Genomic DNA, 26,135 nt, shown 5'->3' with positions numbered 1-26,135 from the left:
TGCATGCAATTCGCAGTGATTGCACAGTATAACGCTGGTGTGATAAAGCTCTCAGTGTGTGTAGATAGATAGATAGATAGATAGATAGATAGATATATCCAAACACTTAGAGATGCCAAGAATTGTGTGTAGGATGTTCCACATGCTCTACCACTGAGCTATGGAGGGCCCCTCTCTATTTGCTTCCAGCCACATTTTTATGATGGGTCCGGGAACGCAAGATGGCCAGTTTCTTTTTATCCTTAATGTGCAACCCATTGATTTTAAAGCTGCTTCACTGTCACTCCTCTCTCCTCTTCCTGATCTATTCTGGCCTCTTCTTTCACCTGCCAAGCACCACTCTCTGAGAGGAAGACAAGGCAAACCTGACCCAGGTTTGGATTTTTAGAAAGCCCATTTCTTGCCCAACCAATTTCTTTCCAAGGGAATGCATTGGATTAAATTGGCCTTGCCCAACCTGGTAGCCCTCCAGATGCTTTGGGCTGGAGTCCGTCGTATCTTGGGTGGATGGGGAGACCAGATTGTGGAAGGGTGGTAAATTAAATAGATTGTCCAGGCAGTGAGTTCATTTTACAGAGGCTGAAATGTTCTGCTCTCCTCAATTCTGTTGGGACTTCCTGCCAACCAAGTCATTTCTGTTTATGGATGTGTAATTTGGTTATTAAGGTGCCAGTGTGGGAAGCAGTGGAGGCTGGTGGCTCTGATTTTGGTGGGGCTGTAAATCCAACCTGGGTTTCTATCAGAACCAGCTGGAAATTTAAAGGAGCTATCCAAGGGTGCTGAAACCTCCCCTCAAATCATGTCCAGCATGTTGGATAGCTCCTTTAGAGTTCTGGCTAGTTCTGGCCCAGAATGGATTCACTGCCCCACAGAAATCAGAGCCACCAACCTCCACTGATAGGAGAGGAAGCTGATATTAGTGTGTTAGTTTATCTAGACTACCACTGTCTACTTTACTAGCAGCTGTTCCCAGTAAAGGGTCTTCCTTTTCCGTCACCTGTTAGCTGATCCTTTTTTCACCTGGGGGTTCCTGGAGATTGAACCTGGGCCTTTCAGCATCTCTGGTACTTTCTGTATGGAATCACTGAGCAATGAGCAAGCCTCTCCGTGCTTCAGTTCAGTGGACTGGGGACACTGCCAAGCACATCTTTCTCCAACCTGCTGCCCTCCAGGTGCATTGGACTATAAGTCCCATCATCCCCAGCTGAATGTGGGATGATGTGAGTTGTATTCCAACATATCTGTGGGGGTGGGCAGTGGTGTTAGGTTTGGGAAGGCATCCCAGTTGGATCAGGCAAAGCCATTATTATTATTATTATTATTATTATTATTATTATTATATTTATCTGTATCTCGCCTTTTGCCCAATGCTGGGCCTCAAGGCGGCCTTACAAAGCTTAAAACATACATTGGGGGAGGGGGGGAACAAAACCATAAACGTTTAAAATACACAACAAAATTATAGAACATTAACATAGATGGAGGGCCAGATTATTCTCCAAAGGCCTGCTGGAACAAAAAAGTTTTAGCCTGCTTCCGAAAGCCCATCAAGGAGGGAGCCAGCCTAGCTTCCAAAGCACTGGAGCAGCCACCGAGAAGGCCCTCTCCCATGTTCCCACCAAGCGCGCCTGTGAAGATGGTGGGACTGAAAGAAGGCCTTCTCCAGAAGATCTTAAAGCACCGGCTGGCTCATAAGGGACAATACGGTCTTTCAAATAACCTGGACCCGAGCCATATAGGGCTTTATAGGTCATAACCAGCACTTTGAATTGTGGCATGGGATTGTATCCAATCTGAGTCCTACTAGAGTAGACCCATTGAAATGAATGGGTCTTGTTCGCCATGAATGGGTCTTAAGTCAGCCATGAGTCACTTAATCACAGAGCCATAGAAGAGTAGAGTTAGAAGGGCCTATAAGGCCATCGAGTCCAACCCCCTGCTCAATGCAGGAATCTACATTAAGGCCCATTTATTTTAATGGGTCTACTCTGAATAGGAGAAAGAGTAAAAACAACCATTTGTGTGTGTGTCTTTACTGTTTTATGCCCAGTTGGATCAGGCGAAGCCATGGGATTGTATCCAATCTGAGTCCTACCTAGAGTAGACCCATTGAAATGAATGGGTCTTGTTCGCCATGAATAATTATTATTGTTATTGTTTTGGTTTTCCCACCCACTCTACACTACCATGCAAATACAAAATTAGAAAGGAGCACTACTACCAGTAACTCACTTACCTCTTCTTCTTCTTCTTTTATTCCAGGCGAATGTTCCCCACCTTCCAGGTGAAAATATTCGGGATGGACCCCATGGCTGACTATATGCTCTTAATGGACTTTGTTCCAGTGGACGACAAGCGATACCGGCAAGTACAAGAGAGGGAGAAAAAAAATGTCTCTCTATCCACATTCTCCACACCATGCCTAATTTTGTACACATCTAGCTGAATTTGGTTAAATTGGATTTACTTCCAAGTAACATGCTGATGATAATGCAGGCTAGACAATTATATCTTAGTGGGGAAATATTTACAGTGAAAACCGATTCTTTGATTGGGTTGGGGGGCTCCTCTAGGTTGAGTTACATTGACCCATCTGCTTGCATTCTGACATGCAAAATTTATTTATTTATTTATTTATTTATTTATTACATTTTTATACCGCCCAATAGCCGAAGCTCTCTGGGCGGTTCACAAAAATTAAAACCACAGTAAAACACCCAACAGGTTAAAACACAATTATGAAATACAATATAAAAAGCGCAACCAGGATAAAACCACACAGCAAAGTTGATATAAGATTAAAATACAGAGTTAAAACAGTAAAATTTAAATTTAAGTTAAAATTAAGTGTTAAAATACTGAGTGAATAAAAAGGTCTTCAGCTGGCGATGAAAGCAGTACAGTGTAGGCGCCAGGCGGACCTCTCTGGGGAGCTCGTTCCACAACCGGGGTGCCACAGCGGAGAAGGCCCTCCTCCTAGTAGCCACCTGCCTCACTTCCTTTGGCAGGGGCTCACGGAGAAGGGCCCCTGTAGATGATCTTAAGGTCCGGGTAGGTACATATGGGAGGAGGCGTTCCTTCAGATAACCTGGCCCCAAACCATTTAGGGCTTTAAATGTCAATACCAGCACTTTGAATTGGGCCCGGACCTGGACTGGCAGCCAATGAAGTTGCAAAAGGACTGGCGTAATGTCTCTCCTGCGCCCAGTCCTTTAAGAAGAACAGCAGCAACAACTCAGCAAGGAGGGAAAGGGAAAAGGAGGGGGGAGTGAGTTTTCCACAGGCCCCACCCCTCACAAAACGAATGTAGAGTTTGCCATTCCAACAACACACTGGCGATTAGATCCCATTTTTATTGCCTCTTTTATGTAATTTCTGTTGTTGCTGTTGCTCCGAGGCCTCTGTAATTTGTCAGCGATTATCTCCCGTTTTGTACTCTCTCGGTAAAAGAATCTGCCTCAAAGCCATCTCCTGAGCAGGTTCGGTGAAAGTCGATTTCTTAATTTCTGCCTAATTTTCTATATCCCATCTGGCTGGCTGTGCTCTCCCCCACCTCCCCCGCAGAATTTAATCTTACTACCGAGTAAGTGGCTATTAAGGATTGCAGCCTTGATATAGCAGGGGGCGCAGGACAAGAAAAAAAGCCATTTGAAAATGGGGCACCTCCATTTAAGGACTTTGTCGAAACTCCCGCCCTCCCCCTTTTTCAGCCAGAGGAAGAAGAAAATAAAAATGATGGTAGCAACAAACGTGATCTGGTACATTTATAAAGTGCAATCCTATACATGTCGACTCAGAAGTAAGCCCCATTGAGTTCGATGGGGCTTACTTCCAGATTATTATTATCATCATCATCATTACAATTGTATTTTGCTTCCCCCCCCCTTTTGCACGAAATGGTCCTCTTCCTTCTCCTTTTTTGTCCTCACAACAACCCTGCAAGGTAGGTTAGGCTGAGAGTCACTGATTGACTCAAAGTTACCCAGAGAGCTTCATGGCTGAGCGGGGACTAGAACCCAGGTCTCCTGTGTCCCAGCCCAACACTCTAACCGCTACAACACAGAGACTCTCCAGTGTGTATGGATAGCAGTGCAGACTTGCCCACTTTATTATTTATTTATTTAAAACATTTCTATCCCGCCCTATATAATTAAGATCTCAGGGCGGCATACAGATAAAAGCATGCGGTATAAAACAATAAATATGCACAGTTAAAAACAAATTAAACCATAAACCAAGTTAAAACAATATATAATTTAAAAGCAGTAAAACTATTAAAACAGTTAAAACAATGTGCCAACTTAGTGAATTCAACCATTAAAAGCTTTGTTAAAAAGCCATGTTTTCACTTGCCGCCAGAATAAAATCAGCTTTGGCGTCGGGCCTCCAAGGGGAGGGCATTCCACAGTCTGGGTGCCACAACAGAGAAAGCCCTCTCCCTTGTCCCATCATAGCGTATATGTTGCGTTGGTGGGATGCGGAGAAGGGCTCCTCCAACAGATCTCAAGTCTCGGGCCCATATAAATTGGGCCCATATAAAAGGAGGGTTCAATTTCAGTTGAGTAATAATCATTAACCTGTTTTTCAAGTGGAGGGAAGAAACTGCTCATGTTATCCTATCCTGTGCACCATCTTTTGGAAATTTACCAGTGCAAGGGGTGCATTTTCCACCCACCCACCTTTTCTGCCTGTATGGCTGCAAGTTACACACTCTGCTTTTTTCTTACCTTGACTTCAGAGGCGCATTTGTCCGTTGCGCTCCAGATCCAAGACGCCTGGCATAAAACCCACTGCGCCTATGAATCGCGGTGCGCTGGAGATGTAAATATTTAGACAGATCTCCAGTTTCCCAAGACGTTTCATAACTGTTTGCTTGTCAAAGGAAATGGGATATATAACATCCCATTGAGAGTACATCTTTTTCTTTTCTTGTTTCGTGAGTGATGTTTCTGCTTGGTTCCAAGGTGAGACGGTTCTCTCTGTATCAAGGCAGATCTGACTTTTAAATAAACACCACTGCCCACCCCTCTCGAGATCGGCCTAACCAACACATTGTTGAATCAATGTGGACATTGAGAAGAACAACTTTTGTTGGAGGAATTAACAGGAACTGCAAATTGTTTAAGGCTGTGATCCAATACACCAGGAGGGGCAAACAGAAGGTAGATCTGGATCTTGTAGAACAACCTTTCTCAACCTGGCCCCCACCAAGATATTTTGGACTACAGTTCCCAACATCCCCAGCCAGCACGATGCCAGGGATTATAAGAGAAATAGTCCAACACATGGACTTTCCTTAGTTGGGGAAAGCCATTATTATTATTATTATTATTATTATTATTATTATTATTATTATTATTATTATTTCTATACTGCTCCATAGCAGAGGCTCTCTGGGCAGTTTATAAAGATTAAAAACGTCAAAATACAGTGTAGAAAGTTCTAAACAACCATTTACATGAAATACACAAACAAACAGTATACACAAAGTCAATATATATCTAAAGACAACTTTGAACAAACAGCCTTAACCAGAAGACAAATCCAGGACCAATTAAAAGGTTATCATATGTTGCCAAATGCCTGAGAAAAGAGAGAGGTCTTAACCTGGAGCTGAAAAGATAACAATGTTGGGTCTCATCATTTCACAATTTCACGATCATTTCACAATTGGTGTGAATTAGATGCAGAACCTTATTGGGACAGGGGCTCCATCAGGTATTGTGGTCTCAAGCCCTGTACTACTATGAGAGGTTTCCAGTGAATTGGCAGGAATGTCTGGTGTGCATTCAGTGTTAGACATAGAGTAGACTCATTGAAATGAATGGAATTCAAGTTAGTTGTAAGTAAACTATGTCTCATTCATATTAATGGGTCTACTCTAGGTAGGACTAACATTGGATATGACCTATATTTTGGCGCAATCTCTGCTAAACTCAGAGGGTTTAGATCCAGATTTAGTAGTATATTTACTTTGGGCTGAATCTAGATTTAGTCATACTCCAGCTGTGTTGGATTACAACTTCCATAGTTCCTAGTCAGCATGGGTATTGTAGGCCATCACATTTGGAGAGCATCATGTTGGGGAAGGATGTGCTATAGAGTTTTCCCACTACAATTCAGCAAGGAGTAGGCAAGCCTTAACAAAAAAACAACAGGGAGATATAATGGACATAACTATGGCTGCATAATACTTTTATTATCCCTCCTGGTTCTCATTTTCTCTCTTTTTATGTTAAGCAGTTGCTGACAAAACAGCCAAAAAATCTTCTCTCTCTTCTCTCAGATCAGTTTCTCTGCAAGATCTATTTTACATAAAATAGTTCCTCAACACCCACCCACCCCCCGCCCCATCCCTTCTGGCATTTTAGCAAAAAAACCTGGAACATTTCCTAATTTGGATGAATCGTAGTAACTAGGGATGTTATCCTGATCTTAGCTGATTGACCAGTGGATCTGGCATTTTCTCACACACAAGAGGGGTGACCTTGGTTTCCTTATTTGTTATTAAATTTATATCCTGCCCTTTTTCCTCTTGCAAGGAACTCACAGCGGCTCACATGGTCCTCCTCCTCTCCATCTTATCCTCACAGAAACCCTGTGAGGTAGGCTTATTTGGGAGCAAAGAAGCAGTTGCCATTCTTCTAACCATAGATAACTTCAAGGTGTTCAGTGCAGGGAGCTAGGGATGTTCAGATTTCATTTAATCTGCCCTGTGTGGGTTCCATGGATTGTATGTAATTTTCTGCTCTATCATCTTCAAACCCACAAATTCGGATTCTCTCCCCGCCACACACACACACACACACACACACTGAAAATTATGTAAATTCATTTGCACCGAAGAATGCAAATTCCATGCCAGGTTATGGGAGCACAGAATTTACATACCAATTTATGTTGTTCTTTTTTAAAATGCCTTTAAAAATGCACATGCATTATTGTAATATTTGTGAATTGCGTACCGTTCCTTGTCTTAACTTGCGGTTTTGTCTACTAATTTATTTATGTAAATTTTGTAGGGGTTTCTTTTGCTTGTTTTTAAACCTGCATGTCCATGGAATCTGCTGGACCCACTGATACTGGTCCAAAGCAGAATCCGTGGACCGGATTAAAAGAAATCTGGATTTCATTTCAGTCTGTTTCAGATATTTCCAACATCCCTACAGGGAGTCAGGCTGGCCAGAAATTCAGCCACAATTACAGTAGAGCAAACCAGTGATTATTTTTGTTGCTTCTGTTGATCATAGTTCTTGAAGTTGTGTTCCTCTTATTCTGCTAATTGCTTTACGATTTCAGAATACCTTGGTGCGTATTATTGTCTGCCTTTTAAACTTAATTTGTTTTTTTAGAATCATAGAATAGTAGAGTTGGAAGGGTCCATCGAGTCCACCCCCCTCCTCAATACAGGAGTCCACATGGAGCAGGGGGATGGAATTTATTGGTATTCATGTACTACTACTACTACTACTATTACTAATAATAATCTTACCCACCTCTCCCTCTGGATCGAGGCTGGGAACAACATTAAATACAATACAATATAAATCAAATACATAAAACTGATTAAAAGAGCATCTAAAACCGATACAATATTAAAATAACAATCACGCCACTTTAAAATTCTTAGATTTAAAATCCATCTGGGTAGGCCTGCCGGAAGAGATTGTACCCTGCTTTAGTTTTTTGGTTTTTTTATATAAATGTTTTAAATTTTAAAATAAATAAAGCTAAACTGCCTTGGAATCCTTACATCGCACGATGGCTAACTCTGCACTGCCTTTCTTTTTTCCTCCCCACGTAGATACGCATTTCACAGTTCTTCCTGGCTGGTGGCCGGCAAGGCCGACCCAGCGACACCAGGAAGGGTCCATTATCACCCTGATTCCCCTGCTAGGGGAGCACAGTGGATGAAACAGATCGTCTCCTTTGATAAACTGAAGCTGACTAACAACTTATTGGATGACAATGGACATGTAAGTGTTATCTGGGATGAAGGGGGAAGGGAACTGGTTGGGAAACAGCGAGCCATATAATAATGGGTTGAGTCTTCAATGGTGGAATGGTTCAGGGCTGGGCAGAGGGGCCAGTTGGCATGGGCCTACGATTATGAGGGCGCCTACTCTGAGTCCCCCTGGGCAAAGTAGCTTGATTTTTCTGTTAATGATGAATTTGCCCAAAGAAAAGCACGTAAAGCATTTCTGAATGTGAAGAAGTGATGTCTTATATACATCTTGAATAAGTACGCTTGCCATTACCTTTTTTTTAATATATAAAACGTTCTAGTTCATATGTATTTCGAACTGATTAAAAAATACTTAATGAACAGTTTGAAATGGGGCCTACATTTCCCATCTGGCCCAGGCCTAGTACCAGCTTTGCCCGGCCCTGGAATGGTTGGCCGTGACATTCTTGTGGTTGGGCTTATTGGGCTTTGAGCAGTGCTGCAGCACAAGCAGAAAAGAAGGAATGAGTTTGATACTTGTTTAATTTCTCTCCTGCCCTTTTACCCCCAAAATCACGCTCACAGCAGCTAACAACAAAATCCAGAGTCGCAAAATCTTAATTGAAACGTAGCATAAAAAACAGGGATGTGCGAACCAGCAAAAGTTGGACTTGCTAAACTTCTCTGAATTCCCTCTCGAAGTCCATATAAGATTGGGAGCTTTGGAGGGGGTTTTTTTTGTGTGTATTTTTTAAAAATGTGCACGTTTTTGGAAGGTGTGCATTCTTCCCCAACTGACTAAAGCATATTTGTGGGCGTTTTTTCAAAAGTATGCATTTTTTTCATGCACATTTTTTAAAATGCACACGTGCTGACGGAAGCATCATTTTTGGTCCTCGAATCAGATTGAAAGCTCAGAAATGTAAATACTATGACTGCGGAGTGCATCCAAGTCTACTTTTGGTCCACGAGGTGTGAACTGGGTAAATTCTGATCAAAGATAAACTGAAACGAATTTCTCATACATCCCAAATTAAAAAAAGTACATTCAAAATTCAATTAAAAATGTACCAATAACAGGGGTGTTGCTAGTCTCTGGCCCTGAATCTTTTCCCCAAACCTCCTGGGCCTGGCTGGGCTAGGCATTATAGGCGGGGTTGCCAAGGGACTGGGGGAAATATTCTTCCCGCTCAGTTTGGCCTTGTGCCTTTAAGCAGAGGATCGATTTTCAGAAATCTCAAGCTGCAGGGTCTTTTCTCCTCTCTCTCCTTTCCTGCTAATGACAGTATGGTGTAGTGGTTAGCGTGTTGGTCTGAGACTTGGGAGATCCGGGTTCTAGTCCCCACTCAGACATGAAGCTCACCAGGTGACTTTGGTCCATTCACTGGCTCTCAGCCTAACTCACCTCACAGGGTTGTCGTGTGGATAAAATGGAGAGGAGGATCATGTAAGCCACCTTGTGTTCCTTGCAAGAGGAAGAAAGATGGGATATTTATGTAATAGATAAAATAAATAAAATAATTTTGTTAAAGGCAAGGGAGCAAACTACAGTGAAATATCAGATCCACCCCTTCTTAATGTTAGTTATCTATCTGCACTTTTATTAAATAGGATCTCTGTCAACATTGCATTGTGTAGTACTGATTTGGAACGGGGGGGAATGAATTTGGGGGGAATTGTTTTTCAGAGTTATTGGGCAAGATATTAATTGGAGAAATACATTTATTTAGGAGTGATATGGGAGTTATTGAAGGGTAATTGAAGCGATTTGAAGAACTGTTTTGGGGTGTTCTAAGGTGGTATGTAAATGAAAGAATTTGGGGTGATTTGAATTAGTTGGCTTGCCTTTACGAAACTTAAATTCTAGTTATTCTAACTTTGCAGATATATATTTAAATAGCATATGAAAATTTTATGCAACAATTTGACTCTGAGGCTGCACCCATATCTTTGGGTACCTAGCAATTCCCCTGCACCATTTAACACCCCACCCCCCAGCACCAACCAATTAAAAAAAAAACTTTCAGCAACAGACCATGCGAAAGACCTGCTTGAATAAAAACATATTTGCTTGTTGGCCGAATTTAGGTTGGGGAGAGATACATGAGTCTCCCCAAGATTGGTGACTCTTAAAATATTATGACACTTAATGCTTATATTTTCTATTTTTGTTCAAGTTTCTTTTCAATCTATACCTCATTCTCATTCATCCTTGCCACTTCCCTTTGTAGTAGATCATTCATCAGACTTCTGGTGCAGTTTTGCTAGAAAATAATAATACTTTTTTTAAAAAACAACAACATCCAAATTGTTTGTGTTGTTAACCTCTAAACCTCTCTCGGCGGTGCTGTCTTACAACAGAAGAATGAATCAGTTATATGATCTCCCTTGCTCGTTTTATCATTCAGATCATTTTGAACTCCATGCACAGATATCAGCCTCGATTCCACGTGGTCTACGTGGATCCGCGGAAAGACAGCGAGAAGTACGCGGAGGAGAACTTTAAGACCTTTGTCTTTGAGGAGACCCGCTTCACGGCAGTGACCGCTTACCAGAACCATCGAGTGAGTATCTGGAGCTCATTAATGAGACACAAACCTTCCAGTACTTCATTTATCAACAACCGAAAAAAAAAAAGCTGCTTGCAATTCCAGCAGCATGATGGATGGAGAGCCGGAAAAAGGAAGACAGTGGAGGGAGACGTTGTTCAGAGCAGTCAATCAGTTGATGCCAATCCAACCCCCCCAAAACAAAACAATGATCCATAAAGTGTTTAAAGGTGATACGTTCCCCTTTTAAATCAGTTCAGATGTGACAAGACTTGACGGAGGGGATTAAACTGGTTTGGATGCAAATGCGGGATCTTAAAATAGTTTACAGATTCCAGTTTCACCAAGTCATATGGAACTGAATAAACTGCGTTGCATAGATTGGGTTCGTTCCTCTATCCGCTCCACTCCCCCACACAAAAGCACCCCAAGGAGGCAAACCTCAAAAGGCACTAAAGAAAATTATATTATTTATTTGCACAGACACTCTGGTTCCTTAGTATGCCTCCATGCGTTTTGAGAATGGCGTTCTTTGTCGAAGGCAGGCAGCTACAGACTACAGCCCTCATTAAAGCTTCATAAAAATGTAATGTGATAGGATTATGTACACAGCATTGATGGAGAGCTGCTGGTCCGCTGGCCAGATTTGGCCGGCAGAGGCTTTGGTTCTAGCCTGAGGGCTGGCTCTGAGCTTACTTGTGTGACGTACTCCCTGCCTCTTTAGATGGCTATGCGTATACTTCACTTAGATCAAAGAGTGGTAAACCAACTCCGCAGCACCCGGGGACCCTCCTGGTCATTCTGCTGCGTGGAGCCCCCGACGTCTGCCCTAAAAGTCCTACCCTGGTGGCACCGCTGACATTAGAGAGCCAGTGTTGTGCAGTGGCTAAAGTGTTGGACTGGGAGTTCGGAGATCCGGGTTCTAGTCCCCACTCAGCCATGGAAACCCACTGGGTGACTTTGGGCCAGTCACACACTCTCAGCCCAACCCACCTCACAGGGTGGTTGTTGTGAGGATAAAATGGAGAGGAGGAGGAGGATTATGTACGCCGCCTTGCGTTCCTTGGAGGAAAAAAGGCAGAATATAAATGCAATAATGAATAATAAATAAATAAATAAGTCTCCAGGCAGTGAGTTGGGGCGGACAAGTGTGGTGAAGCCTGCCCCAAAATTGGGTTGCAATAATGTTACCACACACTAGATTTGTAATTATTTATCCTAATAACAACAATAGAATCATAGAATCATAGAATAGCAGAGTTGGAAGGAGCCTACAAGGCCATCGAGTCCAACCCCCTGCTCAATGCAGGAATCCACCCTAAAGCATCCCCGACAGATGTTTGTCCAGCTGCCTCTTGAAGGCCTCTAGTGTGGGAGAGCCCACAACCTCCCTAGGTAGCTGATTTCACCGTCGCACTGCTCTAACAGTCACCGTCGCACTGCTCTAACAATCCCACTTTTTTCTTCTTGCAAGGCAGCTTACCCGGACCTCCTCCTCTCCATTTTATCCTCACAACAACAACCCTGTGAGGTAGGCTGAGAGTCATTACCAGGCCCAAAGTCACCCAGTGAGCTTCACGGCCGAGTGGGGACTAGAACCCGGATCTCCCGAATCCCAGTCCAGCACTCTAACCACTACACCGCACTGGCTCTACAAATTTATACCAGTTCCAAACTATTTGGCCGTGACTTTCCAATAACAACAACAGGGATTAATTTGGTGCAGATGTTAAGGATTTTGTAAGATAGCTCTACTTCCACCACTACAACCACAAAACTACCATTTCCAGGGTTCCCTAGGGAGAAGAAATGACTGTTAAACCAAATGTTCTGCAGGGTAGATGTTCCTTAGGAAAGACAGACGCAAGAAAGGGAGACACATTATGCTGGGTCTGTTGCAGATATGGGTTAAAGGTGGTTCATGCGTCTGACAAATTACTGCTTTTAGCCCTTATCCTATGCTATCTTTTAATTTAAGGTGCAGATAGCTTCTTTTCTCTGTTTAACACCACAACAAATATACGCCTCTTGGATAAAAAGCAAAAGGTGCATTCCGCCCCCTGCCCCAAATCTAGCAAAGGGGGCAATCGTAGTTTTGACATAGATCCCGTTGTAGTGATTCTCATTAAACTGTGGCAATGAAAATACGTAACTGCAACGCAGGAGTGGGCATCAAAGTAGAACTAAACCATTTTCCTCTTGATCTCAAACCAAACTAACACCAAAAAGGCCAAATCTAAAATATTCTAGTGGCGAAACTATCTATGTTTATATATGTGTCAGGTCCCCTAGAAACTCCAATGGCTTTGAATGCCGGTCTTGAGAAAATATGGCAATTTTGAATTGTTGAATTTATTTAAATAGAAATGCACCTTTCAGCTTAGCAATGGTTTTAATAAGATCAGCCATTCAGTGCCCATATCCCAAACCAGTTAACGACACTGTACCCAGCATGCTTGCTTAGAAGGTGTTTCCATGGCATACAATCTATGGGACTTCCTCCTGATTAAGTTTTTCTAGGGCAGAGGTGGGAAACGTGTTGCCCTCCAGATGTTGTTAGACTCCCAACTCCCATGATCCCTCAGCAGTGTCTATGCTGGCTTGGGAATTGGAGTCCAATAACTGTTCGAGGGCCACTGAATTCATCCCCGTTGAATACTAGCAGAGAACTCTCAGTACCATCACAACCCTGTAATTTCCAGCATCCTTTGAGGCGAGGGAGGCCGTGATAGTAGAACAGGTTTGGAAATGTCATGTGGATGAGCCCACGGCTCGAGCTACTAAAATCAGTGAGGAGCGAAGGATAGAATCATAGAATAGTAGAGTTGGAAGGGGGCCTATAAGGCCATCGAGTCCAACCCCCTGCTCAATGCAGGAATCCACCCTAAAGCATCCCTGACAGATGGTTGTCCAGCTGCCTCTTGAAGGCCTCTAGTGTGGGAGAGCCCACAACCTCCTTAGGTCACTGGTTCTGTTGTCGTACTGCTCTAACAGTCAGGAAGGTTTTCCTGATGTCCAGCCGGAATCTGGCTTCCTGTAACTTGAGCCCGTTATGAATGAGATGGACTGTGTGATTCATCTGCACGGCTACTAGTCTTGGTGGCTCTATGCAACCTCCACTGTCAGAGGCAGTGTGTCTATGTACACCAGTTGCTGGGGAATATGGGTGGGGAGTGCTGGTTGCACTCAAGTCCTGCTTGTGGGTTTCCTGTTGACCACTGCTCAGCCACTGTGCGCCTGGGTTGCTAGACTAGATGGACCGTTGATCTGATCCAACTTAGCTCTTACGGCTTTCTACTTCAGCTGTCCCTTTCTGCATGGGCGACAATTCAGCCAGCTGAATAATTTGCGTTCAGCTTTTGAGTCTCGGGGCAAGTTCTGTAGACTGTCTGGGGAACTGTCCTCCTCCTACAGAAGTTCATCTGCTAAACCCGTTGCTTGGTTTCTGAAGGAATTTGATCACCCTGGGAGACCTTGCTGTATTATTCCTTCAAAAGAAGCTGGCAAGAGCTCTATATTCTGCCATTTTCCTTCCTTCCTTCCTTTCTTTCTTGCTTTCTTTCTCTCTGTGTCTTTCTTTCACTCCCACAAACATTTCCTGACAGTCAGTGAGACATCACGTCTTTTGTAAAACTGAGTCTCTTGGTAACTGCAGGGAACACACCCTCAAGACAATGCAGTTCACAAAAACTAGTCAGACAGAAAAAAAACCCCCTCTTGCTTGGAGTTAGCTTCATTGCCCCTTGGGATTTTGCATGAAAGATCAGTTTGGGGGACTCCAGTCTAGTTTATCTTGACTTACTCTGCTTTAACGGGAGAGCATAAAATGTGGATTACATTTCTGAAGTGTGCGCTGGAGTGCCACGTCTGTGTCTCTGGGTGTGTCTGTCTCTCTGGGTGTGAGAGACCTTTTAACAATCACTTCCTTGTCCAAATAAATATTGATGTGCTCTATACACTCAGTCATCTTAAATCTGAAAGCGCTATGTTTTTTGTCTATAGTTAGCTAACCGGCACCTTTACAGGAATTGCAAATGCATCTCGAACCAGACAATGCCTTTCAAATGATTTCCCCCAGCTCAACAATGCATGAATTACCTGCCCATGCTATTTATAGTTAGGAAATGCAAGCTTCACCTATCTTCCTATAGGAGAGTGATTTCCCTACAGAAAAAAATCATGGTGAGTAGAGCAGTCTCAAGGTAGTTGGACGTAGAATCTCTCCATTTTGCAGGGAGAGCATCAAGGCTCTGTTACATCACAAAACACAGGGTTACATCAGCATAGCAGCAACCAAGTCCAGGAACATCTCTCTTGCTAGTAAATACATTAGCAATGTGTTCCAAAGAGAAATTACGCTGAAGTGTTAGCCTATAGGCTGCAACCTTGGGCATGTCTACACCAGCCCTATGTCCCGGGATCATCCTGGGATCGTTCCTGTGCACCCAAATGCCACACGGGATCCTGGGACCAGGCAGAGACGATCCCTCCATTTTCCTGGGATAACCCTTAGGTGTAGAAAGGACCCTTAATGCACACTTACCAGGGAGTAAACACCACTGAACACACTGAGGAAGCATGTAGACCCAATGGGGCTTTCTTCAGAATAGAAATGTATAGGATCACAGAAGCCATAAATAGTAGGTTGGATCCAGGATCTGCTTTCCATTAGAGGAAGGCGGCTGCTCACAGATGGTCCTCCCTCCTGACTTTTGGGGTCCCTCCCTGCTTCGATACACATCACAGCTCACTCCATTCAGCCAACAGGCTCTCTTGTGATCTGCTTCTATGAGTGCAGTTGATCCAGCATGAATCTGGATCCAACCTTTCATTTGCAAATGCAGTGCCTTTCCTACATTTTCAAGCCTGCATTGCCTGTAGTTGTTTCTTAAAAGATTCTCAGATGCCATTGAGGCCCAGTATTGGGCAAAAGGCGGGATACTACTACTACTACTACTACTACTACTACTAATACCTTCGATTCTAAGACGCCATCGATTCTAAGACGCACCCCGTTTTTAGAGAAGTTTATTTGGGAAAAAAGGGCATCTTAGAATCGAAGAAATACTTCCCTCACCGCCCAGTCAACCTCCCCCCCTCCCTCCGCGCTTTCTTCTAATGGTTGTGTCCTTTTCTTTTTTCCCTCTGTGAGAGAAGAAACCGCCGTTTGTGCGGGAAGAAGGGGGGGCGTTGAAACAAAGAGTAAACAATATTTTCGGGCGGGGAGAGAGAGGAGAAGACGCGATTAAGGAGCTAAAACGCTTAACTCTCCAGTCCCGCTCTTTACTTGTCTGTGCACCAGGGGACGACGACAAGTGAGTAAGTCCCATGGAAATCGATGGGACTTACGAATAAATTTGACTAACAAAAAACCAGGCGCTTACCCTCCCAGCTCCTCCTCACTCGCATGGCTCGAGGCTGCTGCAGGAGCTTCCTCTATTCCTCTTACCGTATTGCTTCGATTCTAAGATGCCATCGATTCTAAGACGCAGTCCATTTTTAGAGCTGTTTATTTAGGGAAAAAAGTGTGTCTTAGAATCGAAGAAATACGGTAATAATCATAATAATCATAATAATAGGTTATGCTGCTAATCAAGAAAAATGTTGACAGTGGTTTTCTATATCCCTGTAACGTTCTTCATTTAAAATAAAAATAACTAAATAACCAGCAAGAAGTGCAGGGGCGGGGTGGGGGAAAGAGAAATTGCAATTGGTCTTTGGACAGCATCTGAAAATAACCTTCATGTGAGCCGAATGCTGCGCCTTTAAGAGGCGCTTAGGCCCTCCTCCCGGACTGGCATTCATCTGATGGTTCAGGACAGCTGCTCCCTCTCTTCTGCTTTCTATCACTTTGACCTCTAAGGCTGGAACTGTCACTGACGGGGCTTAAAGTTTGTTTTTCAACCCATTCCGGAAACTCACAATCACATACTTTATCCGTGGATTTGCTTAAATATAGAGGTGGGGGGAGGAAAAGAGAAATGCCCTGGTGAATGAACTAAATGCATGGGTCGCCTTGTGGTGATGTGATGTGATGGGCGGGGGGGGGAGCTGCTTGGTAGTGGATGGTTGGGGACGGGGAGGCATATAAAGTGATATCTTCTTGCAAATGTATTTGGGGTTCAGACCGAGTGAGGCTTGGTGGGGAAGGCTGCTTCTCTCCTGTTTATTTATTTATTTAAGCATTTTTATGCCGCCATTCAGCCAAAAAAAGGCTCTCACGGCGGCTTACAAAAGTATTTCTTGACAGCCCCTGCCCACAGGCTTACAATCTAAAAGACATGACACAAAAGGAAAGAGGATTGGGAGGGAGGAGGAGGAGGAGGGGGAAAAGGAAAGCAAATTCAGGCACTACAATCTTAGTTGCAAAGTTCAGCAGTTAGTTGACAGTTGGCAGCAGGAGGGAGGGGGCTCTCAGCTGGAGCTGGACCCAGGCATGATGGAGAGGTGCCTGGCTGCTGCTTCCTCCCTCACTGGTGGCCTCTGCAGAGACAGTTGGCAGCAGGAGGGAGGGGGCTCTCAGCTGGAGCTGGACCCAGGCATGATGGAGAGGTGCCTGGCTGCTGCTTCCTCCCTCACTGGTGGCCTCTGCAGAGACAGTTGGTAGCAGGAGGGAGGGGGCTCTCAGCAGGAGCTGGACCCAGGAAGGATGGAGAGGTGCCTGGCTGCTGCTTCCTCCCTCACTGGTGGCCTCTGCAGAGACACTTGGTAGCAGAAGGGAGGGGGCTCTCAGCTGGAGCTGGACCCAGGCACGATGGAGAGGTGCCTGGCTGCTGCTTCCTCCCTCACTGGTGGCCTCTGTTGCCTCGAATTAGTTGACACAGGGTACGATTTTGCATTGGAGAGCAAGAGAGGGAGAAGGCATGGTTGGATTCCAAGGCAAAAAATGACAAGCGCTGTGATAGCAGTCTTTAGAATGGCCTCAGGCCCAGGGCCACAAAGAGCGCTTGGCGTGAAACCCCGTTAGAAGGGGAGCCAGGCAACGCTTTAGGCTAGGTCGGTCCCAGAACAGAGCTTCAGGAAACCAAAATGGTTCCCTGGGAGAAGCCCCTGGAATGGTTGCTTTGAATGAATTTTCTAAAACACACACACACACCCCATCACCACAAAACTGCAATTCCTAGATCGAATGAACCGGGCCCTGCGATGAAATGTCGTAGTATGAAGTGAAAATTCCTCTGGGAATTCCGTTCAAATTTCATTGTAGAAAAATATGCAAACCCCTGTTCAAGAATGTGCATTTCCCCAACATGCTAAAGTGTGGGAAATGCGCATTTGGGGCGGAATGATTGCGGAATTCGCACAAATGTGACTTTGCATAAATTTGGAAACCAAAAACACACAAAAAACCCACTGATTCCATGGATGGGCAGACAATGAAACAAAAGGCACCTGACCAGCCATGGAACACAGACAAAGCAGATTTTACACCATCAGTACATCCCTACCCCAATCTTGCCCTTTCTCTCCCACTGCTTCTCACCACTCCCAGCATCTAGCCTCGTTGTTTCTCTCCCTCCACCTCTTTACCTCACTCTTTCTCTCCCTTCTACCCTTTTGCCTTGCTTTCTCTTTCTGCCCGCTGATCAGCTGATTAGCAACAGGTTCAGGAACAGGAAGGAGAACCTGATGCCCTAATGTTTTCCCCCACAATTGTTTTATTAAAAAAATATTTTTGAAGGACCAGGGAGTGAATAGCATTGTGGACTCCATCGGAGGTGCCCACAGCTGCCATTTTGGGGACCCTTGATATAGGATGATGGTTTTCAGTTTGTTGTCTACCCATGCCTGTAAGGGGGGATTTGTAGCTCAGCGTAGAAGCCATACTGACATATATGCTTCTGCCTGCTTGATTCCCACATACTTTGAGTCATTCTGCCAGGGTTGACAGACACTACTGAGCTTGGACCATGAATGCATCTCACTCTACATTAGCTCAGTCCTCTCTAACCCAGCACCCACCAGATGGGTCAGACTACATCTCCCATCTTCCACAGCCAATGGGACCAATGACCAGGGGTGATGGGATCTGTAATCCAACACATCTGGAGGGCGCTGGGTTGAAGAAGAAGGATGCACAAGCTGCTTATAAGCCTGTGTGGTGCCGCTCATAGAGCAGAGTGATAGGGCAATGTGTGGCCACCCAGATGTTGTTGGACTACAACTCCAATCATCCATCACCATTGGCTAGAGATAGTGGGAATTGCAGTCCGCTACCCTCTAGAGGGCTGCACTTTTCCCCCTCCCTGTGATAGGAGTATTGGACTTGGTTTTTGTTCAAATTCTCTTTGTTTCCAAAGCTACACATCTATGCCAGCAAAGGTGTGTTTCATAAACATGTATCTGCCAGTTAATATCAATGTAGGGGCCAAAATGATTGCAAAGGAGGGCAGACTAGTTTAAAGGGGGGGATTAACTATTTCCAAGCCCACCAATTCTCTCCTCGAAAGCCCCCTTCCTCCAATTATTTTTCCTTGCAGCTGCGCTGTGTGCCGTTTTGATTGTTGTGTTAATCCACTTCCAGCAGCTTTCGTCCACCAGGAGTAGGTCTTTTGTGAAATGGATGGGTCTTCATTGCCCATTCAAGGCCAAGCCACCCCAAAGGACTTTGCATCAGAAGAGGGGACTATATATGGTGGGTGGGAAAATCCATTTCCTCCTTCCTCAGCTACTGTGAAGATTGCAGCTGAGCTCCGATGGAACAGGGGAGTCTTAGGGGGGTGGTAGATGATGTCACCATCCCTGCTAATAAAAAAGTGTTGGGGCTGTGTCCCTGTGAGCCCTGGATCCACTGCACCACTGTTGGAGAACCACCGCCACAGTAAATAATACCAACGCAATGGTCTGGTTCCATACAAGGCAGATGAATATGTGTGTTGTATAACTTATTTGCGATGCTATGAAAGATATTGATACAGGATGAAACAGAGCGGCCATACCTTCTTGAGGACCCAATGGCTCTAAAGCTGATCCCGTCCCAAATCTCTCTCTGCAGATAACCCAGCTAAAGATTGCCAGCAACCCCTTCGCGAAAGGGTTCCGAGACTGCGACCCAGAAGACTGGTAAGGGCGCTTTTGGTTCTTCCTTCCCTTCCTCTGCCAAGTCCCTGGTTTATCATAGGCTTGGCTTGCAGCTGATCTCTTGTGTATTGAGCAGTTCCAGCCCTATCTGAACATTGCAGAAGAATCTATTTGATTCTAGCATCCAGAGCAAGGGTGCAAAATGTTACGCTTTGGGGCCAAATCCAGGCATCCTGTGGTCTCACCCTGTTTTCATAGATGGCCACTTGCCTTTCCATTTCCCCCCAACTCCCCATCACCCCACCCCAACGCTGTCCTTTGCCCCATGGGACAAAACATGCAACATCTCAACTCCAGCCTTCCAGCATGGCTAATGGTCAGGAATGCTGGTAGTTGAAGCCCCAAACATCTGGAAACCTATCTTCTGATTTAGAACCCTATACACCTTTTAAAAGTGTAGTCAGCCATATTTATGATGGAGTGCAACTACATTCTTATGATGCAGTACAACTATGTTCTTATGATGCAGTGCAACTACGTTCTTATGATGCAATGCAACATTCTTGCGATGCAGTGCAACTACATTCTTATGATGCAGTGCGACTACATTCTTATGACGCAATGCAACTACATTCTTCTGTTTTCCCCACATTAGGCCCAGGAATCACCGACCTGGGGCTTTGCCTCTCATGAGTGCTTTCGCCAGATCCAGAAATCCGGTGTCTTCCCCGGTGCATCAGAATGGGACTGAGAAAGGTGAGTTCTTCCAACACAGAGGTGGGAAAGATATTGCCAATGTTTACCCCTCTGCTTCTCCAAGTGGCCAGCTGTTCCAAGCTCACCTGGCTTTGTTTGCCTTTGCACGAAGGTCACTGGAGGCTTCTTGCCATTTCATCGTATTTGCATTTATTTACAACAGGGGCCCAGGATCCCAGTCTGACCTTTTGGTTTCCCCAAATAGCTGTGCCCCCTTCCCCTGGCACCACAGCCTTCTCAAAACCACCAATCATTTGCAGTTTCTTGGCCACTCCGTTCTAAAATGTCAAAATAGCTCTCTTAAGGCATTACTGGCAGTAATAGCTTGAAGCTAAAATATGCTGGTATTTTGTCCCTGCCCCCTTAAGCTACACCCCTTTTGCCTTCACCCCCCCCATACCCCCCAAAAAACTCCCTTACTTTTTGCTGTAATATGGGAGAGCCTTTAGAATAAGGGACAGCCCTGCATTAAGGATTCCAACCTGCACACCCAACACTTTAAGTGTGCGCTTGGCTCTCAGCGGCGTGACGCATAGGAACTGAAAATTAACTGTGATTAACATCCAGAGCCACTAACTAGTTGAGACACAGTGCTTGGATGTTTGCCAGTCTGGTTTATAGACTTACAAGAAAAACATCTTGCTCACAAAGAGACCATCGCAGCGCTTTGGAGTTGGGAAGCCACGTCGTCTTCTTTATTTTGCTCCCGTCGGATGATCTGGTTGTGCTTCTGGGAATTCTCTGTTAATGCCGATGGTTATAAAGCCATCCCAAGCGCTTACTTGCTGGGACAGCAAACTGTATAATAGGCCGTTTGTCCCATTTAAGCAAGTGGGACTAGCAGGCTGTTCCTCAACCCAGTGCCCTCCACCTGGCTGGGGAAACAGGTTCCCACAAGTAAATCTTCTGTGTTGGGTGTACAAAATTCCTCTGCTCTGGAGGAATAAGAAACTACAATCCAGTAATGGGTAGTGCACATAGAAACATCCTTCCCCAACTTGGTGCCCTCCAGATGTGTTGGACTACAACTCCCACAATCCTTAAGCCAGCATCGCCAATGGGTCCCATTGCTCCACTGGCATACTGGGTTCTAGGTTACCTGTAGTGAAAGCAGCATTCACCAAGACTAGTAGCCATTGAGACCTTTCTCTTCCATGAATTTGTCTAAGGCCCTTTTAAAGCCATCCAAATTGGTGGCCATCATTACCTCTTGTGGAAGTGAATTCCATGCCTGACCTCCGGGGGCATAGAGTTCCGTAGAAAGGAGGCCACCACACTGAAGACACCAAAACACCAGGGAGCAGGCGATAGGAACAGGTCCCTGTCAGTCAGGGTAGACATGAGAAGAACCCTGGTGGATCTGACCAAGGGTCCATTGAATCCAGCATTCGGTTCACACAGTGGCTGACCAGCTGTGAAACAGGAACCCACGAGCAGGACACGGGCGCAACAGCACCCTCTCAGCCTCTGTTCCCCAGCAACTGGTGTATCATCACCATCTTTATTTGCAGTCTATTGACCAGAAAGAAAAAATACAAATAGTTTCAATAGGGAATCAATACATTGAATTAATTACAGAAAACATACCATTAAAACATACATGGAAGTAGTGCATAGGGATCAAGAGTGGAAGGGAGCAGGATCAAGAGAAGGATACATAAATTAACATTAGGTCTTGAGCTGAATATATTCAAACAACCATTTGTTGTCTAGTAAGGATGGCCAGGTTCAAAAACTTGGCGACCTGTATGGTAATTGTTTCATTTTGGCCCTGGGGGAGACTAAGCAACTAGTGTATATAGGCTTATTGCCTCGGATATTGGAGGTAGCACATAGCCACCAGGACTAGGAATGTATCCACCCCTCTTTTAAAGCTATCCAAATTGGTGGCCATCACTACCTCTTGTGGCCTGACCTTCAGGGGCAGAGAGTTCCATAGATAGGGGGCCACCACACTGAAGGCTCTTCTCCAAGTGGACTATAATCAGGTCAGAGATCCATGTAGAACCTTTGCCCATCTAAAGGCTTAATTATTTGTAGTAAGAGTTTTAAGATAAAATACACTGTTTTTTTGTTTTTTTGTTTGTATAATGGTCCTACTCACTTTGCCTTTGGCCACACCCCTTTTCCTTTGGCCCTGCCCACCACTGGAGTCTAGCTGAAGAGCTTCTTCCAAGAGGAATTCAGCCCTCCGACTGAAAGAGCTTCAAGGCCCCTGGTCTAGGGGAGCCTTGAAGACTGACAAATTCATTACGGCATAAACTTCCTTGGACTAGAATCCACTTCATCATGTGCAGCATAAAATATATAAATGATGAATATTTATGTGTTTCTTTTTGAAAGTCTCGAGTGATGTCTCAATTTTTCCACTGCCACTCATTCCCAGACGCTTGCACACCGGTTCTTGAATGAATGACGGGAAAGGATTACCTTTACAGTACTTACTAGCCTCTATCCTTGCTGTAATATTGACATTTATATTCAAACGCACATAGACTTGAATTTCGAAGCCTTCATATAGGATTAGAATGTCAAACATACATTTAAGTGAAGAAAATATCCCATACGAGAGATTTGCTTCAAATCCTCGTTTTATCGCCAAATATTTACGCTTCCAGTTAAGATAACGTTGAAACTAACTTTTTGTTTTCGGAGTTTCCCTGGTCCAAAGCTCTTTCCCCCATTCATTGCCAGCATTCAAACAAGTAAAAAGTTTTGCCTAGTCTTCTTTTCTTAAAAAAAAGAAAGAAAAAGAGTCAACCGTGTTCTTTACAACCACGTCAACAAAAACACAATATTCAGTAGTTGCATTTAACCTTCTGCAGAACTCCATTAGGAATCCTTTCATTGATTCTCTTTCCATTACACAGAGTAAACAGTTGCACTGAGAAACCTGGGGGCCCTTTCCCCCAGCACACTCCAGGCCTATTAAAATAAAGAGAAGTCTCTATTTGTTTAGTGTTATACAATTGCAAAAATTTCAAGCGTGTGCAAACTTGTCACTCAACTCAGCTCTATTTATCACAGTCAGAATGTCTTGTCCCAGGAGCACAGATTTCTGCTGAACACAACGTTAAACACTTCGCTGGAAAAAAAGAAAAGAAAGCAGAAAAAAAAGCTGCTATTCCTGGCATTCCTCTTCTTGTCTCTGTTAACATAAGATCGTTGCTCCAAGAAGCAACAAAAAGAGGGTCCCCTTTTGTTATGTTTTTCTTTAAAAACATGGTGGCATTGAACTGAGCAGTCTCGATAGGTGTGTGTGCACTGAAGGTATGTCTAAGCTTCACAATGAGCTAAGAAAGGAAGATTGGAACAACCCGCTTCGTTTGTCCAGTGTAATAACTGCATTGCTTGGTTCAGAATCCCCCACCGTGCAAAATAGCTGAAGACGTCTTCTCACAGTTAAATCAAAGAGCCACGTATTTCTCTCCTCCTGCCCCCTTGTAGATTTCTGATGTTGGTGATAGTGTGTATCCTAAGAAAGCCCTAGAATGAGAACTTCGTTTTTGCTCAGAGAACAGGCCATCATGCCCTGTTTGAAGCCCTGAATGTAAAGCGTGAGCATGTGGCTGCCCCCCAAAATCTTCACATTATTTATTATTATTTATTTAGAATATTTATATACCGCTCCCCATTGAAAAATTTCCGAACGTGCGCTCGCATGCGTCTGGTTCCTGCTGCCCAGTCCGATTTGCGCAAATTTTCTTAGTCGACTGAATCAGCCCAGCTTTAGTCTACGGAGGAAATATGTGCAAATTTCAGGAGATTTCTAAAGACGTTAGCTGGGTGGTAGAAAGAGGTCTACCCACCCATGTTCTAAAGGAGCATAGAAGCCAAATTATCAAGGAACCGTTGTTGTTTTTAATTTTCCTGATGAGAGGGGCAAAATTGGTAATCTCTGCCTTACTGGCCAGGGATGAATTGATCGGTATTGGCTGGTGAAGGCCCACTCCTCAACAGGGGAGTGCTGAAAAGAGAACCCTGGAGTTTCTCCTCCTCTTCACCTTTGCAACCTGCTTGTTTGCCTACCCGTTGCTCTGGCCCAGATGATGGCGATGGGGAGGAGGAGGAGGAGGAGGAGGAGGAACAGGAACAGATGTCTTCTGCCTGTCAAACAAGCAAGTGACAGCAAGGATGAGATAGTGGAGGAGGAGCAATAGCAGCCGGTGACTATGGTGATGAAAAGGTAGATTCATTGAGGCAAGGGGCCTATGGAAGGTGTGCCAAAAACCTAGAGCCTGCACTGGTGGAGTACGTTGGTGGCCCCATGGAGGCCAAAGCCAAAATATAGCATTGAGCTCCCTGGTATTTGGCAGTGGCTGGTTCCCTCTCCAGATCCCGGAGCTCTGGAGCTGCCCTGTGGCCTGATTCTCATGCCCTCCTTCTCCTTTGCCCTGTGTTGCAGACGTCGTGGAGAGCCGGCGGGAGTATGAGCGGGAAGCAGCCGGCGGGACGCCCCTCCACGCCGACCCTGCTCACCAGCAGCTCATGTCGAGGGTGCTGAGCCCTGCGCTCCCCGTGCCCGGCGGAGGGGGCTTGGTTCCACTCTCCAGTCCAGCCGGGAGCCGGCCCAGCCCCCCACATCACGAACTGCGGCTGGAACCTTCTGCTTCGGAGCCCCTCCATCACCACCCGTACAAGCATCCGGTTTCGGCCTACGACCATTACCTGGGAGCAAAAAGCAGGCCGGCGCCCTACCCTTTGCCCAGCATCCGAGGACACAGTTACCACCATCACCACCACCACCACATGAATCCAGCTGCCGCTGCTGCCGCCGCGGCTGCCGCCGCAGCAGCCAACATGTATTCCACAGCAGGAGCTCCTAGCAACTACGACTATGGACCAAGATAACCATCTCCAGGACAAAAGGTCCTCTAGCTATGACTGGCTTTCTGCATGGTTTGGAATTGCTCAGTAGCATACTTTTTTGGAGAGCACTATCTTGTTGAGAGAACTCGCCCCACCCCACCCCCAAACATCCTTGTTTCTGTGAGGGGGGCCTTCATCTCCAGCTCAGGTCTTCTCCTCTGCACCTCCCCCTCCACGTACCATCAGAGTCATTGTTCAAGACTTGATTTCCTTCCTTGTCCCAGAGGATGAAATGATCGGCCCGCTTTCTTTGGCAGACCCAGCATGGGTGATGGATGGATGGATGGATGGATGGAGGTGGGGCTCCCCCCCCCGGAGTCTTTTGCACCACCTGCCACCGTCTTTGAAGGGCATCCTTCTCTTCTCTTCAACCCTCCCCGCCACCGGTGATTGGCAGCTGCACTTTTTCTTTGCTTTATAAATGAAGCCATATGTTGTGTTATTCCCTTGCTGCTGTCATCATCCTAACCCAGCGTTTCTGCAGTTCTTTATCTGTCCAAATGAATGCTTGATGAATGCTCCTCTATAGCACTGCCATGAAAAAGGCAGCTCAGATGATCCTGGCGATGGAGCTGCGAAGCTAAAAAAAACACAAGGATAGAAGCAGTCTAGTTGATTTTTGCCCAAAGCCAGTGTAAGGCAGTCTGCAGTGGTGTAAGTGCACCAGTCTCTATAACAGGGAGGGGGCAGACCACAGGGGGCGTGAAGGGTAGGCATGGCTGGGCAGCTGCCGAGGGCCCACATCCCAGCAGTGGGCCCATCCACAACACCCCCCTGGAGTTGCTGCTCCTCTTCACCATTTGCAACACACTTGGATCTCGCTCTGGCTCAGGCCACAGTAGTGGTGAGAAGAGGAACAGCAGGTGCAACGGCCTACCTGTTCCCTGGCTCTCCGCCTGTCAAACATGCAAGTGGTAGCAAGGATGAGAATGAGGATGAAGAGCAATAGCAACGGGTGACAACGGCCATGAGGAGGTAGACTGAGAGAAGGGATT

General features: G+C 45.2%; 1 protein-coding gene across 1 annotated transcript in view; it reads left to right on the top strand.

Annotated features, from left to right (window-relative positions):
* Positions 1-25,422, top strand: part of TBX1 (T-box transcription factor 1) — a 36,524-nt gene extending 11,102 nt beyond the window's left edge. The window contains exons 2-7 of the mRNA XM_063143752.1: positions 2,263-2,364; positions 7,805-7,976; positions 10,354-10,509; positions 19,490-19,557; positions 20,171-20,271; positions 24,677-25,422. Coding sequence (XP_062999822.1) covers positions 2,263-2,364; positions 7,805-7,976; positions 10,354-10,509; positions 19,490-19,557; positions 20,171-20,271; positions 24,677-25,122 — 1,045 coding nt within the window. The 3' untranslated portion in view covers positions 25,123-25,422. The remainder of the gene's footprint in view (positions 1-2,262; positions 2,365-7,804; positions 7,977-10,353; positions 10,510-19,489; positions 19,558-20,170; positions 20,272-24,676) is intronic.
* The last annotated feature ends 713 nt before the right edge of the window (positions 25,423-26,135 follow it).

Source organism: Elgaria multicarinata, chromosome 18 (genome assembly GCF_023053635.1).
Source record: "Elgaria multicarinata webbii isolate HBS135686 ecotype San Diego chromosome 18, rElgMul1.1.pri, whole genome shotgun sequence".
Taxonomy (NCBI): Eukaryota; Metazoa; Chordata; class Lepidosauria; order Squamata; family Anguidae; genus Elgaria; species Elgaria multicarinata.
Note: the sequence above shows the minus strand (reverse complement) of the source record. Positions and strands in the feature narration are given on the sequence as shown.